The sequence below is a fragment of the Aythya ferina genome (assembly GCF_964211825.1).
Source record: "Aythya ferina genome assembly, chromosome: 1".
NCBI lineage: Eukaryota > Metazoa > Chordata > Aves > Anseriformes > Anatidae > Aythya > Aythya ferina.
The window spans coordinates 110,551,558-110,569,861 of record NC_140296.1 but is presented as its reverse complement, the minus strand read 5'-3'; the positions used below and the strand labels follow the sequence as shown (position 1 = coordinate 110,569,861).

Genomic DNA, 18,304 nt, shown 5'->3' with positions numbered 1-18,304 from the left:
GACGGGCTTGGGTGAGCGGCCAATTTTTGAAGACAGCATTTGTTGAGGGTTTGCTCAGTGCCTGGAATATAAAACTGAAATAAACATATACATTCAGTAGCTCTGCTGAGAGTTCAGGGCTTGGTGTGTGTACTGTCCAAACACACAGGAAGGATTCTGCTGCTGCAAACCCAAGCAAACCAGTCAAATTAAACACAAAGGTATGCACTTAAGAAACACCCGTGCAGATCTGCAGTTGAATAACATCCGTGCTGTGAAGGGACAAATCCCAGGCACATTTCTGAGTGAAGATTTCCACAGCTTCTTAATCTTGGTAATAGTAAGTCTTTCTATAGGTGCTCCTCACCTTGAAGTGTCTCCAAATGCTTTGTGCATGTGTATATGAAGGTGGTGGTGGGCTCTGGGGTGGGATGTAGCATCCATTCTGCATGACCTACTGTGTCCTTGGGCTCATTCTCCCCCACACAGAGCCCCCCAGTACAAACACAGTGCTGTTAGCTCCCTCTGATTTCCTCTTCCAGCCTCCTCCCCCTGCATTTCTCTGGACTTTCTCCACATCCCTCCTTGCATCCCTTGCTCCCATGCTCGCCCTTGTGCCTAGAGTGCCCTCCCCAGTACTGCTGCACATACACTGCTCCTCTTCCTAGGCAGCCCTCTACAAATCCTACTTCCTCTTCCTCCCTCTCCTCCAGGATCCTCTGTGCTTGAGCTTGTACCTTCCAGTGGAATTTGCATGCCCTGCCTGTTTCAGCTTGTAAGCCACCTGGGACAGCAAAGATGTTTTATCTGCAGTGACAAATTGCTGTGTGAAGTTACAGTGCTACTTGAAAAGAACAACCTCCCTAACAACGTCGCAGCCTGATGGCCATGATATACCTGGGAGAAGGTTAAAGAAAACAAAGGTGAGTGCTGATATATTGAGGGCTGAAACTAAAGAAACGTACTTAAAGCTTTCTTTATCTCATGCTTTGCACTTAGCCCTTCTAAGATCACCTGTCAATTCCCAGCATCCCATTTTAGGCAGACGAAGAACAAACTTCTGTGTGCCTCAGGGGTGGCTGGGCCATACCAATTTTAACAGCCACCCAACAAACCCCCACAGATTCCTAGCTTCAGATTATACTGATTGTATGGTTTAAGTAGTCTAAAACCAGGACTCTAATGCCATGTGCTTAACCTCACTCATCAGGCCATACCATCTAATCTTCTGCCGTACCCATTCACCTTATTTTTTGCTTCTGGACTAGGCTTCTTTGGAATTTCACATGTCTTTACAACTGCATGGAATGGCAGGCGGTTGGCAAGTAAGCTGCCTTGAGCTTCTGTTCATCGTCTTCTTGGGGGCTCACAGTTCACAGATTTCCACCCTTCTCCATGCCTTTGTCCCAAGCTCCATCTCTAGCTAGGTGGTTCCTCAACATGGAGAGCTTGGTATGCTCATGGAGTAGGGAGTGATCTCTCTCCACCCCGAGCAGGAGGAGAGCTGGTCACAGTGCAGAGGGAGACTCAGAGCCTTTGGCCCATTCCCCACAGACAGGGTGGATAGTGTGAGTCACGCTGCACGTGTCTGATAGAAACAGGCTTGGGGCTGGGCTCACTGATTTCTGCGATGAAACAGTCCAGAAAGCAGCCAGGAGACAGTACTAGGCCTTTGCCATTCTTTCTGTGGTCAGCAATATGAGGCAAACCTGGCAGCTCAAAGGCAATCGAACACCAGCTGTATGAAACCTTAGGTTGTTAACAAGATAAATATCTCTTATGAAGATGATGGAAAGTAGGATGGAAAGGATCTTCTGTGTTATACTGCCCAGTTCCCTGCTGTTTGAGGCGTAGGGGTGGTACCTGTAGGGAACTGCCCCAGCTCTGCATTAAAACAAGCTGTGATTTTTGTCCTGATAAAAACTCCTGAAAGGCAATCCCAGAAAAGCACTTGGAGAGTCAGAACCTTCTTCTCAGTTCCAGCTGAAATGTTTTCCTGGCAAATTTATACTCATTTCTGCCAGCACTGCCCTTTCACTCAAACAGTTCTTCTCTCTTCCTGGTGCTTCCCTCCAGGGTATTTATAAGCAAAAAATATATCCCAGCCTGCATTTTGCTAGACTCAAGAAACCAAGCTCATTTACTCTCTTCTTGTAGAAGAAAGGTCTCTTCTCCCCTGGTCATCCTGAGAGAGGCCGAAAAAAGGCAATTTTAAATTAATTCATCTTTTAAATGGATGTACAGTATTCTGTACTTCTTTCATGGCGTTAAAATCTTCCTAGTCCTATTAGAAATCCCTCATCTGATGTGTCTTAGGTTCACATTTGTCTTTCTCACATCTGCATGATGTTGCTAGCTTGCAGTCATTTGATCGGCTAGTGCACTCAGGTCTTTCTCCTCCTCTGTCACTTCCAACTGATGAGCTCCCAGCTGGTAGCAGAAATTCTCATTATTACTCCCTCAGGGCACGACCTCGCATTTTGTACTATTAAATTTGATTCCATCTCTATTGCTTCTGTCCCTTTTTCGTAAGAAAACTGCTCTGATTAGTCACCGTATAATGCCTTAGAGACCTAAAGACATATTCACTATATTTTTATTTTTAGAAACTGTTTGCTGTTTCAGTATTTTCATTCAGTGAATGATGCTGATGTCTCTCTGTATTACCACATCTTTCTAACAGGAACTCCAGACTGATGTGGAGAAGGGTAGTGGAAAATTGCCTCGCGGATGAAATATATGGCAAAAACAGGTATATTTCCAAATTGTTTCAAGGAAATAATTCTTTAAGTTGGTTGTCATTCTGTTGCATGAAATGATCAGACACGGTGTCCAATCAGCTAAGAAGTGCAGGTGTGGAGATGTTCTGTTTTACCTATTTTTTTCTGAAGCAATCCACCTTTGCTGTGTCTGAATTTACAGCGTCTCGCTGTCAGAGCACATATCTCGTCTTCAGTACTGTCACAATGATGGCTTCCAGCACTTTTGGTTTGTAACCACCAAAACTATTTTTATGATGTTCAAAGTACTTCAGAAACAACTGTCTTTATTGCTTAATTATTATGCTCAATTACCACGGCAGTGGGCAGCTTATGAAGATCTGCGATGGTGATGAGAATTCATTTATTCTGACCTCCAACTCTCAGCTACAAATAATTGCTTTACCCAGAGAAGGCCTGATGCAATGCAAAACAGCCTCCCTGCACCTAGGATGCCACAGCAGCCCTGAAGAGCCTCTGAGGCTGCGCGTTGCCCACTGGAGAGAGTCCAGGACTGACAGTCCTGGGGTGCTTTGGCTGCACTGTGTGCTGCAGGCAGGCTTTGGGTAGCCACAGAGAGACAGAGAGCTTGGTTTTGAGAGCATGCTTTGGAAGGAGACAACTTTGGAGAACCATGCTGAAGGAAATTGCCACTGCGAGAGCTATTTTACGGACAAATGTATTGCAGGAAACAGATGGGGGGATGTACACAACAGTACTGCAGAATTTTATTTCCCATGTCTGGATTGCTAGGTGTTTCACAGGGCCGTGAGCTCTTTACTGGACTACTCCTTTTGTAGCTGTCTGAGCAGCATCCAAAAGCAATGGGCCTTCCCTCCCAGGGGGATGTCTGCAAATGAGTATTGAGGTTACTTGGGCTGCTTGTGAACCAGACAAAGCCACTGTGTGCAGGGAGCCACAGTGGTGCTGTGGTATTAAAATCAAAGGCGGCTTTCACTTGTTCTCACTCCTGCAAATGGGGCACATCCCAGAGGCGCAGGACAATGTGCTATAGTGGTCTTCAGAGGGGTGAAACTTGGTGGCCAGGAAAGAAGTTTCCACACTGCCTCCCGTGTGTGCACTGAGGGTGCCCTGTGTGTTGGGCTGCAGTGGGGTGCCTGCAGGGAGATGCATTTCTGTGCCCTGCTGCCCTCAGTCAAAGTGGCAGAAGTGTGCACCCTTTCAAGATGTAAGTACCTTTTTCTTTTTTTTTTTTTTTATTTTTTTTTTTGGCAAAGACTGTTTCCTGCCTTGTCCAAGCCTGTTAACGAGGTGCCTGTGACACCTGACAGGGCCTGCCTATGGAGACATGGAAGAAGGAAGAAAACAGCAGAGGGAGAGGGAAGACAAAACATCATTTTGGAAGCACGAGAACTTCTGAAACATTAATCTGGTGGATAACTCCCTGCCAGCTGAATTTCACTAAACCACTGATCTGAATCATGTCACAGATGGTATCGTCTTCCAAAGTGTTAGCAAAACACAGGGCTCAACCTTCAGTGGCCGTGCATCGCTATTTCTGATCCAGCACAACACGCCTGTAAAAGACAGAGCTTGTAATAACTGCAGCTCAGGAAAAAAAAAATAATAACAGTTTGAGATCTGAATAGCTGGCTTGCAGAAGGAGAATTGCCCATTTTGCTCAGTGCAGCAGTGAAGATGGGCTCATAGGAAAAAGAGCAGCACAAGCTCTGCTAGACTGTGAGATCTGCTTTGATGCCCTTTAATAAGTGTAAAATCCCAACTGGCATTTCTAAGTGGAAGGCAAAGGTGTTAGGCTTGGTGAAATAGGACCAGTCATGACACAGGCAGAAAGAGAGGAGGAAGAGATTGCCTGTCAGCTGGGAGCTTCCATTCCTGTTATTTCACGACTGCAGGAAGAATTTAGGTTTGAAACGTTGTTTTAAATATTAAAACCCATGCTACCTGCTGTGGAGATGGATAAATGGTCATGCTCCTGAGCTTTTGTGATCTGATAACAGAAGCTATGCCTGTGTTATCTCAACCTGGGGTCTGGCACCTGAATTTCGGTGCATGTCCTGGCCACATCCCACCTTCACGGTGGGAAGTGGCCAGTGCTCCCTACTTGCCTACTCCTGATTTCCACACAGGAGGGTAGCACCCAGGCCCTATGCTGATGTGCCTGGGCAGACAGCCCCTCCGTGGCTCAAGGAGGGCATCTGAAGGGACTGCATCTTCCCACCAGGCACTGAGCTGCTGGGAGAAATGCAGGAGCTGCCCTAAGCACTCCAGCATTATCATGGTGCTACCGAAGGACCTAAGAGGAAATTAAATAGGGCCAGAGCTGCCCTAAGCACTCCAGTATTGTAATGGTGCTACAGAAAGACCTAAGAGGAAATTAATAGGGCCAGAGTAACCAGATTTGAATAGTATGTAGTACAAAAGGCTGAGGAATCTGTCAGCCTGAGGCAAGACCTCTCACAGAAGATGTCAGCCCAGCCAGTTAAAGTCAGGCAGCCTCAGAAGAAACTGAGTATAATGGCAACCTGCATAATAGGCGCTGCTACCACCTATCACAGTAATGAGATTTCATAAAGAAAAGCCCATCTCAGTGGCTTCCAGGAGGATTTACTGCAGCAGACAGCTGGGCACATGGGCTGATTAAACACAGATGCAATTTTGAACAACTGCAACAGCCTCTCATGTTTTACTGTACCCAGGCAGTTCTAGAGAAAAGAGATACAGCAGACACATTCAATCCTTTTTTAGCTCGTCTGAATGTATACGCGCTGTGAGAAAACTAACCACCGATTCCCTGTGAGGAGGATGGTGCAGCACAGGACCCATAGCAGGACAGTGGCATGTCCTCCGGGTTAGGAGGTGGGAGCTGTCATGTTGCCTTCTCCATCCTGGAGGAGGACCTGGAAGCAGGACTGGGTTCTGAGTCTGTCCTTGTTTGACTTGGCTGGGATGCTTCATGGTCAGCCAGGGCCGCAGGCACAGCCCCATCCATCGCTCCTGGCTATAAATTGGTGAGGCTGCTACACCTTTTCTCCTGCCTCAAAGTGAGCTGCTGCCTGGCTCAGTTAAGGCACTGCCAGCAGGAGCTGTGACTACCTGCACTTGTGATTTTGATCTGCGATTGCCTGGTGACCTGTCCAAAGCACAAAGAGATAACAGGGAAAAGGCTGGGGTAAAATCTCACTGGCACTGAGCTTATAGACAGGATGCTACTTAGACCTCATTTTCCCCCAAGGCAAGGTTTTGTTTGATCTCAAGGTGGGCTGGATCCCACTACCCTTCCTCAAGGCCCCACTGCAGCAAAGCAGTGGCTCTAGCACCAAGCTTTGAAATGCTAAGTGAGCGCAAAGGATCTAAGGACCCACTTCACAGACAGGGCTCATACAGTGGTGAGATAATCTCAAGAAAGAAGGGAATGGTGCAATTAAGCGAAGGGATGCTAAAGGCAGGGGAGATTTGGGCTTCTTCCCTTATGAGTCTTTGTAATACTGGGGCTGAAGCAAAGCCACGATTCCTTAAATCACCTAACACCTGGAGGGAGGCCTATGGCAGGCTCACAGCACAAAGTGGATGCTTCTGCTACTGGTGTTATTATCATCATCAGTCTTGCTAACCAAGCAATGATAGAAAAACTCATCATCTGAGGAGCTGTGTCCAGCCTCCCTTTCTACAAAATATGGCTTTAATTATACTCAAAGGATCTAATGACAAATTAGGGACTAGTCACTGCCTTTTGAAGTCAACAAAAAGATTCCTGTTGACTGGATTTGGCATTGGCTGAGGACCATAAACTGCAGGAGAATGTTTGGATCTCTGTGAACCTGCACTGGACTCTGTTGAGGGGTGGCTGGTGGTGTCAGAGCCAGCAGAACTGAGCACCCATGGCTGCCAAAATCAGGAGCACGGTTTTATCAAACCGTCCTCTGCTGTCATGTTCATGTTCACTCCTGGTCTGTAGAGGCATTGCAGGCTGGTCTGCAGCAATCACCACTTACCCACACACCGCCCCATTGCATCCCTGGACTGCTGTTTTCCTAGCTGTAAGGTGGGACCAGATCATCAACTCATCACCAGCTAAGAATCTGACCTTTTTTTTCTCTTCCCTTGTTCTAGGAAAAAATGTCAGTCCACGCTAATTTTAAAACTGACAAAGCTATCAAATTAGATTCAATTAGGCTCTTTCCACCCCTTGCACATGCCTGGAAAAAAAAAAAAAAAAAAAAAAAAAAAAAGCTCAGTTATTGGAGTTTAGCTGACGATGCTTTTGTGCAAGAAAGGAAAGGCTCCAGCGAGTTTCTCTGTAACTGAAGCCATATGGGATCGAGACTTGTTGGACCAATACTGAAACGTGTCTGTGTCACAGAGCATTTTGATTCCAAGACATACAATGGACTGTTTGCAAAGTCACGTTGCTGGTTAAAACTACATTTTTTTTAATTGACAAATAATTTAGGGACTCAGCTGCTTAGGAGGATATGGTCTAGCTGATTGCTTGGGAAAGTTTTAAAAAAACCCAAGCTAGCCTGAGGTTCTCTGTTGACTTGTTTTCACATTACATCTAACAACCACACTGTGGTAAATGTTTGCCAGCCTTTTAGGCAAGTTGCTTAAGGCATGTCAAGAGATAAGGAGAGTTAAAAATGATTTTAACCTCCTAATTTCCCATCCACCCTCCCCAACACATGCATGATTGCTGCACCGAGAAGCAGGTGAGTTGTTAATGCAGATTAAGTTGTCCTTCGAGGAGCTACTGCAATTAATCACCCAGTAACTCCCAAACAAAGAAGTATTGCCATGACACATCAGTGTTTCCAGATTTGGAAAGGACTTGATAAACGCTTAACTGAACTCACGCAGCAAGAGAGCTGTGGTGGAGAGAAAAGCACACCTCCTCCAGAGGAGGGCATAGATTCAAGAGAAAAATAACTTCCCTGTTCTGCCTGCTTGGTCAGTAACCTGCATGGTCAATAATAGCTTTTATTTTATTATTTATTTATTTTATTTTACTTTACTGTATTTTATTTTATATAGGTGTTTGGCAGAAAAGAAGCAGGTTGGAGGAAGTCAGAGGTGTTTCATCCTCTCAGAGCTTGCTGATGACTGGAGGCTTCTTCACTTCCATGTAGCATCTTCCGCAGCAGCCCGTGACCACTTAAAGTCTCTCTCTATTACAATACAAGGTATTCCCCCTCTTTTTTGGTTCTTGTTCTCCATGTCATATGGATTTGTAATGTTAATGGAAGGTAGCATTTTGTAGTCCTCAAAGAGCTTTGGTAATTCTGGGTTAAGTCTGGCCTGGGGAACTGTATTTTATCACAGAACAGCGTTCATGTTATCGGTTATTGTACTGCAAAAGGGCCTAAAAATCTCATTATGATCCCCTCTCCAAAGGGTGTAGTATCAAAAGGCATTAACGAGGCAGGTAAGAGGATACCTGTGGTTATGGTGCCACGTGGCACTGTAAATTGAGGTAACCTGAGCCAGCGTGCACTGGAGAAAGGCAGTCACTGGTGGCAAATCCCTCAGATCACGGCTCAGTGCCTCCAGTGCAAAATCTGAGCCATGTAGAAATGGAGTGGAAACATCATGAGGGACAAGAATGGGAATGACCTTGTAGAATTTGTTGCTAACCAAAACAGGTGAAGTCACCTGCAGTTGTGTGGGAACCTGCCTGCAATGGGGCTAGGTATCAGCTTCCTGGTGTGGATTTTGCATCGTAATTTACCGCTCAGGCAAAACAAACAAACAAACAAAAAAAAAAAACACCACACAACACAAAACCAAAACAGATAAAATGAAATGAAAAAAACAAATGTTTTTTTGTGTAATGCCTCATAATAAGCTCTCTCTGTTGCGGCAGCAGCTGCAGTTTTTCCTCTCAGATTTCTCTTCTGTTATTACTAAGAAAGAATCAGCAGCTGCTTAGGAAGTAATCCAGAAAGATTCATTGAGAGGCTCTTGGTGATTTTTCAGATACTGATCGGACAGAAGTAACGTCATTGAGGAAGGGATGGGGTCTCCTGTGTTTCACCTGCTCCTCATAAATTAGTGGCTTGTGATAAGATGGTTTTCTACAAGGAAACAACAGGAGGAAGAATTGAGAAATAACAGGCCCAGGTGATGGGAGATGAGTGCATTTTTAATGTCACAGAAGGGGTGTGGGAATTGCTTAGGTTACTTTAATGATCGTTTTTGCAGCTCTCTAAAAGCTTGTGTTCCACAACACTGCTTTCCAACTGGCTGTACCTGGAGGGATCACCCAGAAGAGATACAAGAGATACACAGTGTCCTCAAGTAGCATACCTTCAGGACACAACCAAGGTGGGGTTGATTTGGTGCTGTTGTCATGCCCGGTGTTTCACAGCTGGATTGTCATCAGGACAGCCATGTCCACCCATGGCTGGAGGCCAAAACCTGCTGGCTATCCCCCTGCCCTCCTGCCTCTGAACTCCCCCTGATGACACCCCAAGCCCAGCTGGCTCCAGGAATAACGCAGGGAGCTGGGGTGAGGTGGAGCCTCCAAAGGTCTCAAGGCCGTGAATCTTGCTATACAGAGAATGAAATGCAAAAGTTTCCTCCTCCTCGGTCACTTGCAGGTAGGGGAAGAAAACAATTAACCCCAGGTAAAAGCAGTTGGGCCAGTGAAGTCCAATGCTCTCAAATGCTGTCCACTGAAGTACATGAGCTCTCAGGAATGTGGAAGAGATAACTGGAGGCTAATAGAGCCAATTACTTCTATGGAAAAATCCCAGCTCTTTCTCTTTATTGGAGTGGGCTCACGATCATCTATATAAAAGAAAGCTGTGTTCTGAGGACACACGCATTTGCATACGGATGGTGTTCTCTTGCAAATTATTTGAATAAAAATAAAAGAAAAATGAAAACAGGAGTTTTCACTCAAGGGAAAAGTTAATGAACTCACTTCTCTTTCTTTCACTCCCTGATTAAATATTATGTTACCATTTTATCTTTGTGCATGAAGAGTAAAGCCCGATTCTGTATTTTGCCAGCTTCATTCATGAAGCTTTGTATTATTTTTACTGTGCTAGAAAATTAAAAATGACTCTCTCCACATGAGAAGCAGAATGAAGAAGAGAAGAGCAGTAATTCCCAGCAGTGTGGAGGAAGGAGAAAGTGAAAGATGAGACATCTTTTGTTTGTTCGAATAGGCATGAGATGTGCTCCAGCATGTGCTGATGGGAGTATTTCAAGAAGACCAGCTACAGAAGCTCAGCGAGAAATACAAAAGGCATTACCTGCTTTGTAAGATATGTATGACCTTCCTTTCTGAAGTTTTTTTTTTTTTTTTTTTTTAAACATTCATTGTTTCTGAGAGCCCATGGGCTCAGCAGCAAATTGCAGTGATGTTTTAGGTTTGACTGCTTGCTCGTTCTGATTCAGACCCCGTGGATTTTCAGTTTTAGTAGCTAGAGTGGATTTCAGCAGATTTGCAGCTAGATGAGCTGAGCATCACTGGACTTGCCTTTCTGCAGCGGGCAGGCGACTCAGCTGAGCCGGTGTTGCTCACATGGTGCACCACATTCTTTTAGGTGGCAGGCTCTTTTTTAGCATTGGCAACACTTAGAGAAAGAAGTCCAGACTTGTATGCCAGAGGTTGGCTCCAGAATTGGCTTGGTATTTTATTATCACATCAGAAGGCTATAGCCATGGATTTGTTGACTGCTGGATATAGGAATTTTGGAAGGAACGGCTGTCTGAGGCGGCACCAGAAAACCAGCTCTGTATGAAAGCAACATGATGGGGAAAGTCTGTTCCTGCTCAATATGGCTGTTTTTCAAATATTTTTGAGAAAGAACATTGTTGCTTACAATCTACAAGTGGATGCAGGATTTTTTAGAGCCTTGATGCCTGAATGGCTTGCAGTCATGTACAGTCATGCAGCTGTTGAGATGTAAGCAGGGGTAACAAGGGATCACAGAAGAGATGTCCACATGCAAACCTTGTAAAACACTTTTCTGGAGGAAAAAAATATAAATTCTTAGTAAGGGTGAATGAAAAGCCAATAAGCAAACATGCAAATGAGAGTGGGAAGAGGAGTTTTACCATTTGGAAGTAAACTCCTCCATCCAGGGATTTCATCTGTGCTACTCCTACTGGCCCATTTCAGTAGGAGCAAGTCTTCTAGCTGCCAATCAACCATTTTCTTTTTGATAATTATTCATATTGCTGTAGAAACGGAAATTATCTCTATTTTCTCACTTCCCAGTTGAAAACTGTAATTGCAGCTGCTCCCTCCCCCTTGTTTTGGAAGTTTTACATGCAGAGAGTCATCAGCCAGGCTTGCCTTAAATCAAATCTTCCCATGCAGCCTGGATGCTAATCTAGCAAGCACAACAGCTGCCTATTCTCAGCAAGGAGAAAAGCAACACATTTCTTCAGCCACTGGCTAGGGAATTCCTGCTCAAAGAAGAGGGCTATGCCTCGTCTGGAGCCTTTATAAAGTTATATGAGGCAGTTTCCTGAGGGCTTTCACAGTTACTGCTAATCATCTTAAACTGAAACAGGGCTTCCAAAAATGGCATGTAAATCCCCGTAACACACCTTCAATTTCCGTCTCCACGGCTACCCAGCTGCCCTGATCCTCTGTGACAGGATCTGGAAACTCTGTGATGCTTCCTTTTGCACTACTTCTACCCAAAAACCTCTCCACGGGCAGATGTCCTGCTCGCTCTTGGCTCCTCGCTCACAGGAGACATCATCTCTGCCATGTGGTGGGTGACAAGCCGAAGGGGAAACCCATGGGACATGTGATTGGCAGGGGACACAGGGATCTCTGCTCTCCCACAAGCAGAGGGGTGATGATTTCCGCAGGGGTATAAGAGAAGAGCCGGAGCCCCCCACACAGGCCTGCCCTGCCTGGCTGTGCTCACTCATCTGCCCAAAGGCTGGGTCTGAAGGTTTCTTCAACACCATGTTAATAGCATTTATTCATGCTGCTTTTACTGAACCTTCTCATTCTGCTCTAAGACATGCAGCTTGTGAATAGCAGCTACTCCCCAGCCAGGGAAGCGGATTTGGGGGGACACGGTATATGCAGCCTTATTGGACATTTTCCAGTGACTTTATATGCAGACACTGCCTTCTCACTGAGAGCCAAATTCTGCCCTCTTCTGAAGTCTCTTGGGTCTAAATTAGTGAGATTTTTATATATCGTGACTTGAATCTCAATGTGTTTCCTTGCTTGCCATCCCTGCGGTCACAGGGTAGGCAAGGAGAATTTGTGCTGCAGTTTACCTTGCGATAAGTGAGCTTTTTTGGTTGTCCCGGTGAACCACATGATCAGCATGCACATTCCCCATGTTGCCAAAGCAGGAGCACTTTCTGCAAGGGACCATTTTCAAGGATGCAGGATTTGCAGAGGCACGGATGTATGGAGCAGCGTTCCAGCAGCACGCAGGATCCCCCAGCTGATGCTCATCTGAACATCTGTGGTGAGATGCATCTTCTCGGGGTAGCTGGCACTTGAGGTTCCTCCCCGAATATTACCCAAAACTCACAGAAGGAGTGCTGGATGCGCCAACAAACCTTTTGTGCTTGCAGATGCCCCCAAAGCGCTGCAGGGTCAAGAGCACGAAGCCAGACTAGAATCAATGAGGCCTTATGCAGGCACTCATGAATAACGAGCCAGCTAGTGGATTTGCAGATGGACTATAACAGCTTGTTATCTGATGTCTCTTGGGCTCAAACACTGAGACATCTGCAGTTTTTGACCTGTTTTTTCCCTCTGCTGGCTCAGTACCTAGTTAGCTGGTCATCCAACGTGGAACCAAAACAGAGGGAAGAAGACAGCAAATAGCAGTGAGCAGGAGATGCTGGAATAGTAAGATGCCAAAAGGACTGGAAATACAATAAGAACACAGGTTGCTTTGCTCTCCTATAGCTTTTTGTGCATAAAGCTTTCTAAGTTTGTTTCTGGAATTCTGTTGAAAGCAGAAGTTTCAGCTTGCCAATCGTCACTGAACTTTTATGTTGGTTTTATTCTGCATGCATTTTACATCTCTAATCACTTCACTCAGCACTGTGAGTTAAAAATGAACCTGAAAATCAGACGTTGGGATTTCACTGGCTTTCCCTGTTTTTTAATACAAAGCTCTCTTCATCTCATCTCCACCCGCCCCACTCCAGGGTGGGAAGAGCCCCCAGAGCACCCTGCTGGGTCATTCTGTGGGCTGTCCTCTGCTCCTTGGGGCACAGCGACCGTGCCAGCTAATAGCGTGCCTCTTCCCTGCTTCCAGGCTCTCATTCCTACAGAGTGCACCCAGATTGTCAGAAGGGGTCATGATCATCAACCCCAGCCTAATCTCCTAATTAACTCCCGCTAATGTAAGTGCACTCAGGAAGATTCTTTTAGCCACTCTGCTCAAGAAATTAGAAGTCCTCTCTTGACGAGATAGCATTTCTTGCTTCGTGGCTTGGTGTAGTGACAACGCTGTCTTGCTGCATGAGAAGGATTTGCCTCATCCTGTGGTATTCATTTCTCATCCCTGGATTATAGATTATTTAAAATCAACTCAGGATAATAGGTGACAGCTCAGTGTATGTTATCTGCAGCATTTCAGCCTTGCATAGGCGGAGGCCTCCTGGCTTCTTGCTTCTGTAATTTCTGTGCCTCAGAAAAGTAAAGAAGTACAGAGTGGGGTATGCACCTTGTAGTGACATGTGAGGCTCTGGGACCTCCTTGAGAAACGTGCTTTCGCAGCTTCTGATTTAATTTGCCACATTGCATGGATGTCCTGCTCATTGTAGGCAAGGTTAGAAAAGGATTTAAGCCTGTTTCTGATGTGGAAAGAGAGTAGTCCCACAGGTAGTAACACAAAAAAGAGCTAAGCTCAGACTGACCCCAGGAAAAAAAAAGCAAAGCAAGCTCCCAAAATGGAGCATAACTGGACTGCATCGAGAGAGTGAATCTGGAGCAGGATGAGAATTGTACCTGCTTGCCTTACAAGCAGAGACTCTCCCCGCCTTCCCAACTTCAATTTTGCCTCGGAGGTTCCATATGAAAACAAACAAACGCCAACTGAAATGCTTCTATTGTTTTCTTTCTCTGTTTGTAATGAAAGCTGTTCCTTTAAAACAGAGCAATATCCTCCCCTATGATTTTTGCAGTCACAACACAGAAATGGAGAAAACCTGAAAGCACAATTGACTCCTTTTGATTTTTCCTAGACATGCCAGTGGGAAAGAGAACAAAAATCATGCCGAGTAAATCTAGATTTTTAACTGTCTCCAATGATCAACAGAAAACAACCAAATGTTTATTCTGGTTTTATAGTTTGTGTTTAAGCTGATCAGCAGATCTTCAATTTGATATTCAGTCATCATTACATAAAAATATCTTTTAGATCATTTCTTTATTAATTAATCACTTCTACAGAGTTTAGACAGCAAGTTTTTGGGTGATAATTTAGTCACATACTGCCTTGGCAGGCAGATTCTGTTCACAAATTCTTTGGTTGGTGATGCTCAGCTTGGTACTGGAGGTCAAATCCCCTTTGTACTGAACTTGACAAGAAAATGTCCAATAGTATGAGCAGTGTGTTGATTTTATCTGTACTGTATGTGCCATGGCAGGAGCTGCCATAACATCTAATGCCAAACCCTTCACACCCATATACTGCTCTGAAAGTACAGCTCCTCGTATCGGGTACCGAGCAGTCACAATTCTGAGCAAAAATCAAGGGAGGGGCTGCAGCCCTGCTACTGGAGATGTAAAAGAGAGGCATCAAGGAGAAAGATGTCTCGTTTATTGCCTAGCAGGTTGGATTACTCTTCTGTGTGTGGTTTGCTTGTGAGGCACCAGTGACATGGGTGTGCAAGCTGCAGCCACTCACAGGTCTCTGCAACCTGCCTGCTTCCTGGTTATTATCTTCCTCCTAGACCATCATAAACATTTCTGCAGGCAAGCATCTAAGGTCATGCTGCTAAATCTGTATGCGTGCACCGAAATATCATGATACATGGTTTTCTCCTCATGTGTTTAATGCTGAAAAATTCCATCAAATTCAACAAGAGCTCAGCATGTAATATAAAGCAGCTGTTTATGAGTGCTCAAGTACAGAATTAAGAACCAAACGTCAGGCAGCCAGATTTGAAAAATGTAGTCAGCCTGTAACTGATGTGCCCTGCTGAAAGGAGTCTAGTCTAAAAATGCTCACGAAGTGTGATAGTTTATGATGTAAAGGAACCTGTAGCTAGCAGTGTGTGCTTCCTACTTGTTCTGGGTTTCATTATGCCTTCCTGCCTCACAGAACAGCTGTAACATTAAACCCATTGAAATTTGTAAAGTGCTTAGAGATCCGCTGAAGGGAGGCAGGAGGGAAGTAAAAGGTACTCAATTTTCATTGCTATTTTATCAGGCAAGATAGTTTCCAGAATGTCTTCATAATAAATAAGAATAAATAGCTGCAAACGTAGAATCTATCCTGCACTCGCTAATAGGTGAATAAGGAGAAGGCGAGTGCAGATTTGAAGATTTGAATTCATATTTCATACCTTTCTTGGGACCATGGCTTGAAGCACCATGGTGCACTTCACTTCTGCTAACATTTGAATAACAGTGGCAAACAGTTTGTTTGACCATTTTCTCCTGTCAAATTTCAACTAGATTTTCAAATAAATCATTCACCAATATTTTTTCCTCATGACTTGGTTACCTCAATAGCCATCTGAACAATATTCATCAAATAAATTACCCGCTTTTTTTTTTCCGTCAATCTGCAAATAATTTATTCACAAATACTTTTTACAGAAGGCAGCCAGCTCTAGCCAGGACAAATCAAGGTAATTTCCTGCCCTTTTGATCAAATGCCAGTAGGACTTTATCTTGGACAGCTCAATAGAGACAGGTTTTAATGCATAATACATAATGGGTAAGCTGAGTTTTTCACAGTTCTTTGTGAGCTCTCTGCTGTTGCCCATATTTCTGTTCAGCTACCGAGAGAGGAATGACAGGGGGCATGTATTTTATATCCAGGTACGTTTGGAAGCATTTCACCAAACTGACTGTGCATCTTAGAGGCTGTCGGGCTCATGCCAGCTACAGCTGTGCTGGGGCAGCCCCTTGGCTGGTTAGTAGGGCAAGGCGAGATTGAACAGGAGCTGAGGATGAGTATTGTGCCCGCTCCAAAATCCAAAGCGAACCTCAAAGCAGAAGGAAATCGAGACTTTGGCCAGCACACTGGGATAATGTCCCTAGCTCTTGAGAAAAGGATCTTTAATGAGTACCCACGGCACCAGACGGCACATCTAGGTGTAGGTGTCTGCAGGACAGCTTTGCGCTGTGGTTCCCTTTGCCCAGGGCAGTTTGGGAGCTGCTGACGGTCTCCTTCCTGCCCTTAGTGTCTGCCCTGTTGCTGACAGAGCAGATGAGCATGGACTTACCTGTCTGCCTAGCCCTCTCTTTGTTGTGGAGAGCTTATGGCTGCCACACACCAGCAGCAAGGGCCCTCACTTACAGCAGGCAGTGGCACCAAAATATTGTTCCAGTGCTTAGGGTTCGCAGCCAGCGATCTGCGCTGCATGGGAGCTGTGCTTCTGCAGCCCCTGCCCCTGAACAGGGTGCTGGGTCCTTGCCTGGCTGGGCCCTTCCACTGCCAAAGATGCATAGGACTTCTGAACGCTGCACTCCGTGCTCCCAGTGGGCACTCGGCTCACATTTGTCCTCTGCTGCTCAGGCAACAAGGTGGGGAGCGCAGCAGCTTGTTTGTCAAGAGGGAAACTGCAAAGCCTGGCAAGTAAGTGTTGGAGGAGTGGTGCGAGTAGAGAGGGTTTGCATGTGGCTTTCTTGAGGATCAGTGTGTGTTCATGTTTATGCACGTGTGCGTGCATGTTGTTGAATATAACCCTTCAATGGTGATCCTTCTCCGAGAGACTGCTGGCTAATCTAGTTACCCCAGAATGAGAGGTGCCTTCAGCCAATGCATTATGCAGCAATCTAGGTATGAAGAAATTCAGGCAAACATTTCTGCAGTGTCATCAATAAATGAAATAGATGTGGTATCTACGCAACGACAACAATGCCAAATGCTGAAAGTCAAACTGGATGCCTTCCTAAGAAACAAACAACTGACCACATATTTACCCTGCACGTCGTAAATAAACATGGAGAAAGCACAAAAACAGAGGAAGATATTTGTCTTGACTTTATACTCAGAGAAAGCTTTTAACTCAGTCTGGCTCCTGTAGCTGAACTATACAAAATGGAATTGGCAAGGGGAAAAAATGACATAATCACATACATGTAACAATCCATTGAAAGTAGGACACGCAACAAAAAAAAAAAAGAAGAAAACAGGCTTTGAAGGAGAAGGTAGACTAACTCAGTGGTCAGCTTCAGCCCTGTTCTTTTTGGCATCTATGCTGGTGACTTATCAGCCTCAGAGAAATGGTTTTAAAATCGAATGAGGGATCTCAAACATCTGCTTAAATTGTCACAGCATTTCAAAACATTGTTTAACACAGCCTGCTGCAAGGCCACGGCGTGAGAAAGGAAGAACATCAGTAATGAATGGCTGTCTTGGAAAACAGATGCAAAAAGAGACTTGAGGATTCAGCATGGGTGATGGACTCCACAAGCTGTTTGTGTAGGGTAGGCAGTTAATGGTGTAATTCTGTTTTCATGTATGTGGGAAGGGGAAAACCAAATAATGATAAAGAAATAGTTTTTCCTCCGTGTGCAGCATGTGTACAGACCACGATGATATTGTATCCAGGGTGGGTGCCTGCATGTCAACAAGCACGTAGAAATGTGGGAGAATCCGAAAGATGCTGCAGGAGCTGGGAAGTGAATCCTTTAATGCGAGGTGTCGGCGAAAACAATCCATTCTGTTTAGCAGTGAGCAGTGATAGGAGCACTGTGTATAGTTACTTATCCATGAAAATGGGTTGTGAGTGCAGGTTTGTAGACAAAAGCATAACAAGTTCTGATGTTTCGAAGTCAAAGTCGGACAAATTCAACCTTGAAAGAAGCAATTTTCTAGCAGCAAGAGTAATGAGACATTGGAGTAAATTAGCGGATGGAACAAGGCACTCTCCATTCCTTGGAGCCTTTAAGACAAGATGTGTTTTCTTTCAAATAAAACTGCCTTGATCCAGCTGCTGGGAAAAAATTCATGGCTTGTGTACACATGTCAGATTAAGGGGTTATGGTGGCCCCTCCTATCTAGAAGTCTGACCGTGTATATGGGAAGGAAATTGGTTCCTACTAAATGTGAAGTAAAAGGGTGAGGTGCCACTTGTTGGCAATACCACACACCACAACTCTAGGATCATAGGCGTTTATGTTTTCTTTTCACCAGTACAATTCCAGTGCCAAGCCATAGTGAAGTAGACACCTGCACCTGGCAGCTACAGTAAATGCAATGGGGCCTTCCAAATTGGACAGTCAGAAGGCAAAGCTTTCCACGGGTACAAAGAAAATCCTCAAGACCATCTCTTGGAGAAAGCTACTGCTGCAACCATTCAGTAATTCAGGTCCTAGCTCGCTGATCCTAACCCAGCAGCAGAACACAGGAAACATGAAGCACAGAGCAAACAGAGTGGGGCTTCTGCAGAGCCAGTGGATT

The 18,304-nt window shown here is 45.0% G+C and overlaps 1 protein-coding gene across 4 annotated transcripts in view; it reads left to right on the top strand.

Moving 5' to 3' along the window:
- Positions 1 to 18,304, top strand: part of PTGFRN (prostaglandin F2 receptor inhibitor) — a 103,145-nt gene that overhangs the window by 17,097 nt on the left and 67,744 nt on the right. For 3 of the 4 annotated variants that reach the window (XM_084507201.1, XM_084507202.1, XM_084507200.1), the window contains 3 exons: positions 693 to 902; positions 2,663 to 2,731; positions 7,752 to 7,900. In XM_084507201.1, the coding sequence (XP_084363327.1) occupies positions 2,676 to 2,731; positions 7,752 to 7,900 (205 nt within the window). In that variant the 5' untranslated portion in view covers positions 693 to 902; positions 2,663 to 2,675. The remainder of the gene's footprint in view (positions 1 to 692; positions 903 to 2,662; positions 2,732 to 7,751; positions 7,901 to 18,304) is intronic. The other variant, XM_084507203.1, reaches the window with a different exon arrangement.